Source organism: Oncorhynchus masou, chromosome 19, assembly GCF_036934945.1.
Source record: "Oncorhynchus masou masou isolate Uvic2021 chromosome 19, UVic_Omas_1.1, whole genome shotgun sequence".
NCBI classification, from domain to species: Eukaryota; Metazoa; Chordata; class Actinopteri; order Salmoniformes; family Salmonidae; genus Oncorhynchus; species Oncorhynchus masou.
In genome coordinates this window covers 34,344,351-34,352,869 of record NC_088230.1, presented here as the reverse complement: position 1 = coordinate 34,352,869, position 8,519 = coordinate 34,344,351, and the positions used below count along the sequence as shown (strand labels likewise).

The following is an 8,519-nucleotide window of genomic DNA, read 5'->3' as shown; positions in this document are numbered from 1 at the left end:
TTATGTATATATTGTGTAAAAACAAAACAAGCGAATGTTTACCGATCAAATCTCCAACACTCAACTGAGAACTGTCAGGAGACCCCTGAGCGTCCCACCGCATGTGCACATCGTGCTCCGCACGTTCCACCGTGGAAGAAAATAACGAAAATATCCACGAAATTAAATCATTATTCAGATAAAAATCCAACAGAAATGTGCGCTTGGAAGGAATAAAAAAACAACTATTTCCCCTATATTTACTATACCAGCATGTTGCTTTTCCGAGACAACGGAAACGAACGAATTTTACAACAGACACAGTGCTCGAGCTCTTTCAAAGATAAGCCTTTTTTCCCCGAAGTGGTGACTGGTGAGTGCCTTGGCAGCGGATTGAATCCCGGAGCTCGTTGGGAATTTGCACGGTCCTCCCCTGCTTCCGCAGACTGTAGAGTAGCGCAGACTCGGGTTTGAAATGGTACAGTAGGATCTCGGTCAAGACGGCCAATCAAGACGCAGGCAGGTAGCGAGATGGAGAGCGTGCCAACTCCATGCAATGAACGGGCCAGTGACGAACTTCACACGTTATGAGGTGAAAATACATGAATAATCAATAGAATTAATAAAATGGATCTGTTTTGAAAATAGCAATCTGCAATTGAAATGGTCAGTTCCGGTTGATTTGAGACAGGAATAGAAATTAAACAGAATAATTGTGAAAATAGACCACTAGCTATTATGTTTTTTTTTCTAAAACAACATAGTCAATGGTTCATTCAGAAAACTACAGCATGATTACATCTATGATTTCTATATGATCTGCTATAACCATGTCACGCAAGTGGTACCGACAAGCCATAAGACTCCTGAACATCTAATCAAATGGCTACCCAGACTACTTGCATTATTTATTTTCGATGCATAGTCACTTTAATAACTCTACCTACATGTACATATTACCTCAATTACCTCGACACAGGTGGCACATTGGCCCGCTATTGTTATTTACTGCTGCTCTTTAATTGTTATTCTTCTTACATTTTTTGTGTATTTTCTTAAAACTGCATTGTTAGTTGCCTATAAACATGTTATTAAAGTAACATTCTCTTGGTTTTAGTCAACTGAATGACATAGCCCTGTTAAATGCTATTCGCAAATGTTAGCTTTAGTCTACACATCTTTGCACTGGCATGTTGACCCAATTCCAACAATGGATACACCAGTCCAAATGTTGGACTAATTAATGAAGAAACAACAATGCTGAGGCTACAGAGAAAAATAAATACCACACTTGATTGACTTTAACCTTGTCAGCTCAAGGATTCGATCTTGCAATCTTTTGGTTACTAGCCACTAGGCTACCTGCTGCCCCATATGACCTCTAGATGGGTCATTTTAGACACCTGTTGACTGAATAGCAAGTGGAAGAGATCTACTTAGATTTTTAGGATGGGTGACATTGTGAAAACATCTGTCATTTTACCCCTGAACAAGGCCCACTGTTCCTGGGCTGTCGTTGAAAATAAGAATTTGTTCTTAATTAACTGACTTGCCTCTAGTAAAATAAATATGGGTGTAAACGAGAAAGATACAAAACATGAGAATGAATGTTCTTGGTTTGTCTGCAGGTTCACAGCGATGACCTTGTGCACAAAAGTAGTCTAATCTTCTGGAGCTCAGTGATGTTTGGTCAATTATTTTATTAAAATATAGTAAATTCAATCCAACAGAGGCACTGTGGTGATGTTGATTAGGAAGTTCATCAAAGAAGTTAATATATACTTTATAGATCTCTTTATATTATGTGATACATGGTATACTGCATAGTAACCTTTATATTATGTGATAAATGGTATACTGCATAGTAACTTTTATATTATGTGATAAATGGTATACTGCATAGTAACCTTTATATTATGTGATAAATGGTATACTGCATAGTAACCTTTATATTATGTGATAAATGGTATACTGCATAGTAACCTTTTATATTATGTGATAAATGGTATACTGCATAGTAACCTTTATATTATGTGATAAATGGTATACTGCATAGTAACCTTTATATTATGTGATAAATGGTATACTGCATAGTAACCTTTATATTATGTGATAAATGGTATACTGCATAGTAACCTTTATATTATGTGATAAATGGTATACTGCATAGTAAACTTTATATTATGTGATAAATGGTAGACTGCATAGTAACCTTTATATTATGTGATAAATGGTATACTGCATAGTAACTACGTGATAAGGGTGCATTAACAACATGGAATCGGTACAAATACAAACACTCCGATGTCAAGTCTGTCCTAGTAACTCTTCATCACAAAGAACCGTTATATTTAAGATATTATTTCACCATTGATATAAACAATAAACGATTGTTCAAAATCCATTTTCATTAAAAATAGCTAGATATTTGAATAAGGCGCTTCATTGAAAGCAAGAGATAATTTGCTCCACTAGGAAGTATAAGAAATAAGACAAGTATGTTATAGAGAAGTGCTAGTCATGTTCAGGCCCCAGTCAGGTCAGGCTGCAGGTGTCTGTCCTCTGTGTCTGATGTTACACACCACTCCACTCTTTGGTCTCAAAGACCCAGTGTCCAGGATGTCAAAGGACTGGCCAGGCAGCAGGCTGAAGTCAAACCTCTGGAGAAGCTTGGCCATCACTACCTTGGCCTCCATCTGTGAACAACAGATCTCTTTAAAGGATGACAAATCTGGTGTGCTCAACTATAAAAAAAGTATATATTGGAGGCAGAAGTCCAGGAGTAATCTAACTAGGATGGATAATAGGATCAGCAGAGAACAATCCCAAATAAAGTTGTTTCAATGTATTTCATACGGACAGTCTGCTCACCTGTGCGAAACTCTGTCCCAGACATGAGCGTGGTCCCAGGGAGAAGGGGTAGTAGCAGTAATAGGGTCTTCAGGACAGAAACAAACACAACATGTCTGTTAGCTCTTAAAGAGTGACTGAACGCACAGAGTCCAAATGTGTTTTTCTGTTGCTCATTAAGAGAAATTAGGTGGGTGTGTCCTCAAAATAGTCAGAATGAATCAAAGATAACTCAAGAAAGCTGTTATTAATTTTTGTCGACAAGGTTTTAGTCGGGCAATTTTACATATAGCTAAGTTGTTTGGTGCAGTATAAAATGCATAACTTGTTGTCTCATGTAAACAACGTCTGATCCCCTGCGCTGCAGGCCAGGTCTGTCTCACTGTCTGTGTGTCGTACCGTACCATCGGATAGAGCACAATCACCGCAGCTGTTTATCCCGTGTTAGAGTGGGCGAAATCAAAACCCAACCACCACGTAAGTAATGATGAACTCTTGTACACAAAACTCACAAAACTCCTTTTTGGATTATACAGACTTTATTATCAAAATTAACCTACTTGCACTTTTTAGTCAATTTTGGCACAGGAAGAAATGTTTCTGGCAAATATCAATGTAGCATATGCCGTTTTCAACGAGAGAAGTTGATTCTCGAGTTCAGTTCTGCTTTAATCAATTCAAATGATGTAAAGAAACAATAAAACAATGAAAACGTATCGTGTGACTTACTTGGCAGCGTCTGGATGGAACCTCTCTGGGTCAAACTTCAGCGGGTCCTCAAAGAACTTATCCAACCTTCCACAGACATACGAACTGAACTGTAAACAGACAAGGTAGGGGAAAACAAAAGACTTAAGACACTTTAGGAAATAAAATGAGTGCAGAGGTGTTGACTACACTGTTAAAATGAAGGGAATTGTAACATGTAAACTAGTGGCAACTGAGCTGCCACCAACTTGAAGGAGACAAAACACATAATCCTGATTTGTTTTGAAACATTTCATGGTGTGTTGTAACACCACTAAATCAAATTATGTGCAACACCTTGCCAGGGACTGGGAGCACTAACACTATTTTGGTGTTTCGAGTTCTGTCTAGTGCAGAATCAGATCCCTTTATCTGGTGTCTTAATGTTTAACATTGTGTTATGTATTTGATCATTTACCATGATACTGTATACCATTTTGGCAGGCATTGTCAAGCACAGTGTTCAAACCACCAGCAGTAACTGGAGGTTGAACGGCAAAAACCGAGGACTCTGCAGTTGCCTCTTCCACTGAAACTCATGAATGTGGGAATGGGTGCTGTCCTCATTGAACGTCAAAATGCCTGACAGTTTTGATATTCGTTCATCATGATCCATTACACAACAAACTGCTTAATACCAATATAGAAATACAGACTTCCTTCTTCAAACATGTACACAACAATGTGTGAAAGAATTATAGTCTAAAAATGTTGAATTACCCACAATCCTCTAAAAAACAGAGTCATGCTTCAAGATAAATGAAAGGTGATTAAAACCAAAGACTACCAATGGGTTCAATCAATATATTGTCTCTCACTTTGGTTATCCTCATAAAAGATTATTAAAGTTTGAGTAACATATCAAATCAAATTTGTCATATGTGCCGAATACAACAGGTGTAGTCCTTACCGTGAAATGCTTACTTACAAGCCCTTAATAACCAACAATGCAGTTTTAAGAAAGAGTTATTTACTAAATAAACTATTAATCAAATCAATCTAACATTAACACAATAAATAATACATAACAATAACGAGGCTATACTGAGTCAATGTGGAGGCTATATGCAGGGGGTAAGGTAGGGCAACTGAGTCAATGTGGAGGCTATATGCAGGGGGTAAGGTAGGGCTACTGAGTCAATGTGGAGGCTATATGCAGGTGGTAAGGTAGGGCTACTGAGTCAATATGGAGAATATATGCAGGGGGTAAGGTAATGCTACTGAGTCAATGTGCGGGGGTACAGGTTAGTTAAGGTAATTTCTAAGTGACTATGCACAGATAGTAAACAGCAAGGAGCCGCGTAAAAACAAAGGGGGGGGGGGGGTCAATGTAAATAGTCCAGGTGGATTAATTGTTCATTAAATTGGATTTACGTTACTTTGGCAAAATGAAATGAACAAATCATTGAAATAACTTACATACATTTGTGGTATTTTTCCTCTATTGAGACATTTCTGAAATTACAGAGGGGATACAGACAGGTGGGAGAAACAGATTGAAGGGTTGGGGAATTGAACCCTGGTCTACAGTGGGCAAGGGGTGACCTGTCTAAACCAGGTGTGTTTCCTCAAGACCACAGGCTCTGCACGACTTGCTTTAATTTTTATTAAATATATGTTGGTAGTTTTTTAGATTCAATTTCAATTCAGCCCAGAATAATTTTTACAGTGTGGCCGAATGGGTAAAATATCAACTAAATGTATCATGTATTTTTGATTTATTATTAAACTTTTACCCCTTTTTCTTCCCAATTGGTAGTTACAGTCTTGTCCCATCGCTGCAACTCCTGTACAGACTCGGGAGAGGCTTAGGTCGAGACCCACCAGTCCTCCGAAACATGACCCTGCCAAGCCGCACAGTTTCTTGACACATTGCTTGCTTAACCCGGAAGCTAACCGCACCAATGTGTCGGAGGAAACACCATACAACTCATGGGTCTCCCCTGCTGCGACACGGCCCAGGGTCAAACCCGGGTCTGTAGTGACGCCTCAAGCACTCCACTCTGGATCTCAACATGTGCCATGTTACTGCCCCTCCTGTTTCTAACCTGTCTAAGTAAAGCATTAAAAGAATAGAGGTAGAATTCCACAAATATTTTTTTCTATAGGCCCTTATAGAAAAATCAATATTTAGGCGATAAACCATTTGTATTTCTAAACCATTGATTGTATGAGAAACACCGTTTGAGTTTTGATGCTGCCTTTCCATACTGGCTTAGACAAGGATACTGTATTCCTTTAACCACATTGAGGTACCACAGCGTATCACATGTTAACACCACAACTAAACATAGAGATATTATCATACAACAGTCATCACTCCTCCACATTGTTTTTGAGGTGACTACTCACGAAGCATGAGACTCCTGCTGGGATGGGGATGCCGTTGATGACGATGTCGTTGGGGATGAAACGAGAAGTGCCTGGTGCTGTAGGGTACAACCTTAGAGTCTCCTTCAAAACCTAACGGGGGGGGGGGGGATGATATGAATCAAACACAACATGCTGATTAATTGACTATGTGAAGAGTTACCTGACCCGAGACTTGAACACTTGCGTTAGCTCCCTGAGGTACATCCCACTGGGCACAGACATCAATTCAACGTCTAGTTTTGATTTATATTTGATTGAGTTGTCAACATTAATTAAACGTGAAATCAACAAAACATTTCACCATGTCATTGGATTTAGGTTAAATGTTGGGTGCAAAAAGACAAAATGGCCTTCTGTCTTTTTGCAAATCCAATCGGTTTTCCACGTTGATTCAACGTCATCGCATCATCATTTGTCTTTTTACCCCCTTTTTTGTGATATCCAATTGTTAGTAGTTACTGTCTTCTCATCGCTACAACTCCCAAACGGGCTCGGGAGAGACGAAGGTCGAGAGCCATATGCGTCCTCCGAAACACAACCCAAGCAGGCCGCGCTGCTTCTTAACACAGCGCGCATCCAACCTGGAAGCCAGCCACACCAATGTGTCGGAGGAAACACTGTACACCGAGCAACCTGCTCAATGCGAACTGCGCCCGGCCCGCCACAGGAGTCGCTGGTGCGTGATGAGACAAGGATATCCCTACCGGTCAAACCCGGACGACTCTAGGCCAATTTTGCTTCACCCCATGGACCTCCCGGCCACGGCCGGCTGCAACAGAGCCTGGGCTCGAACCCAGAGTCTCTGATGGCACAGCCTTAGACCACTGCCACCCGGGAGGCCCGCATAGATGTTTTTTAGTTGAAATGTGGAAACAATGTTGAATGAACCAGTTGTTGCCCAGTGGGATGTAATAGGCTTTAGCTCAGCTGGCTAAAACAGTCTTGTAGCATTCAGACGAACCGGGTTTACATCCAGTTGGTCACACAGTTAACTGTAGTTAATATAGTACAAGTATAGTTGAGATGGCACCGGCAGAAATGGCAGCTCTGCTTCTAGCTACTAAGCAACTTTCCAGTATTTTTTTTGTATACTATAAAATAGTGCTAGTAAGTAGTAATGACAAGACAACACAAAATGGACACGAGACAGGTAGATCATTTACCTGAGACAGGTAGGTCATTTTCCCCAGGTCGTCAAAGCTGATTTCCTGTTTCAGCCCGATGATGTCATCCACTTCCTGCCTCACCCTGGAGAGGTCAGAGACACTCACAAACTCAACCAACCTGTTTTTATTACAGAAATGATCAATAACCAAAATATAAATTATGAAAACAAGTCCTACTGTCACACCCTGATCTGTTTCACCTGTCCTTGTGATTGTCTCCACCCCCTCCAGGTGTTGCTTATTTTCCCCAGTGTATTTATCCCTGTGTTTCCTGTTTCTCAGTGCCTGCATCCATTATACGTCCGCGGTCAAACGACCACCCCTCATCACTGTCAAACGCTCCCTAAAACACTTCTGCAAACAAGCCTTTCTAATCGACCTGACCCGGGTATCCTGGAAGGATAATGACCTCATCCCGTTGGTAGAGGAGGCCTGGTTGTTCTTTAAAATACATTTTCTCACCATCTTAAATAAGCATGCCCCTTTCAAAAATTGTAGAACTAAGAACAGATATAGCCCTTGGTTCACTCCAGACCTGACTGCCCTCGACCAGCACAAAAACATCCTGTGGCGTACTTCATTAGCATCGAATAGTCCCAGTGATATGCAACATTTCAGGGAAGTCAGGAACCACACAGTCAGTTAGGAAAGGAAAAGGCTAGCTTTTTCAAACAGAAATTTGCATCCTGGAGCTCTAACTCCCAAAAGTTCTGGGACACTGTAAAGTCCATGGAGAATAAGAGCACCTCCTCCCAGCTGCCCAGTGCACTGAAGCTAGGGAACACTGTCACCACTGAAAATCCACTATAATTGAGAATTTCAATAAGCATTTCTCTACGGCTGGACATACTTTCCTCCTGGCTACCCCAACCCCGGCCAACAGCTCAGAACCCCCCGCAGCTACTTGCCCAAGCCTCCCCAGCTTCTCCTCCACCAAAATCCAGATTGCAGATGATCTGTAAGAGCTGCAAAACCTGGACCTGTAAAAATCAGATGGGCTAGACAATCTGGCACCTCTCTTTCTAAAAATGACCTGCCTCCATTGTTGCAACCCCTATTACTAGTCTGTTTAACCTCTTCTCTGATTCTTTGATCCACCTCTACGCAGACGACGCCATTCTGCATCCATCTGGCCCTTCTTTGGACACTGTGTTAACAAACCTCCAAACAAGCTTCAATGCCATACAACACTCCGTCCATGGCCTCCAACTGCTCTTAAATACTAGTAAAGCTAGATGCATGCTCTTCAACCGATCGCTGCCCGCACCCGCCTGCCCAACTAGCCTCACTACTCTGGACGGTTCTGACTTAGAATATGTGGACAACGACAAATACAGAGGTGTCTGGCTAGACTATAAACTCTCCTTCCAGTCTCATATTAAGCATCTCCAATCCAAAATTAAA

The 8,519-nt window shown here is 41.0% G+C and overlaps 2 protein-coding genes across 2 annotated transcripts in view; both read right to left on the bottom strand.

Moving 5' to 3' along the window:
- The window catches only part of LOC135505659 (coiled-coil domain-containing protein 85C-B-like), a 35,940-nt gene extending 35,456 nt beyond the window's left edge, over positions 1–484 (bottom strand). The window contains exon 1 of the mRNA XM_064924706.1: positions 1–484. This exon is cut by the window's left edge and continues 1,025 nt beyond it. The gene's annotated coding sequence lies outside the window, so the exon portion shown is untranslated.
- A 1,920-nt stretch (positions 485–2,404) lies between these two features.
- On the bottom strand, positions 2,405–8,233 carry LOC135505657 (cholesterol 24-hydroxylase-like). The gene is made up of 6 exons (XM_064924705.1): positions 8,220–8,233; positions 7,113–7,197; positions 5,929–6,039; positions 3,559–3,647; positions 2,851–2,917; positions 2,405–2,675 (listed from the first exon to the last, which is right to left on the bottom strand). The coding sequence occupies exons 1-6, from the start codon at positions 8,231–8,233 to the stop codon at positions 2,520–2,522; spliced, it is 522 nt and encodes a 173-aa protein (XP_064780777.1). The 3' UTR covers positions 2,405–2,519.
- Positions 8,234–8,519: the final 286 nt, after the last annotated feature.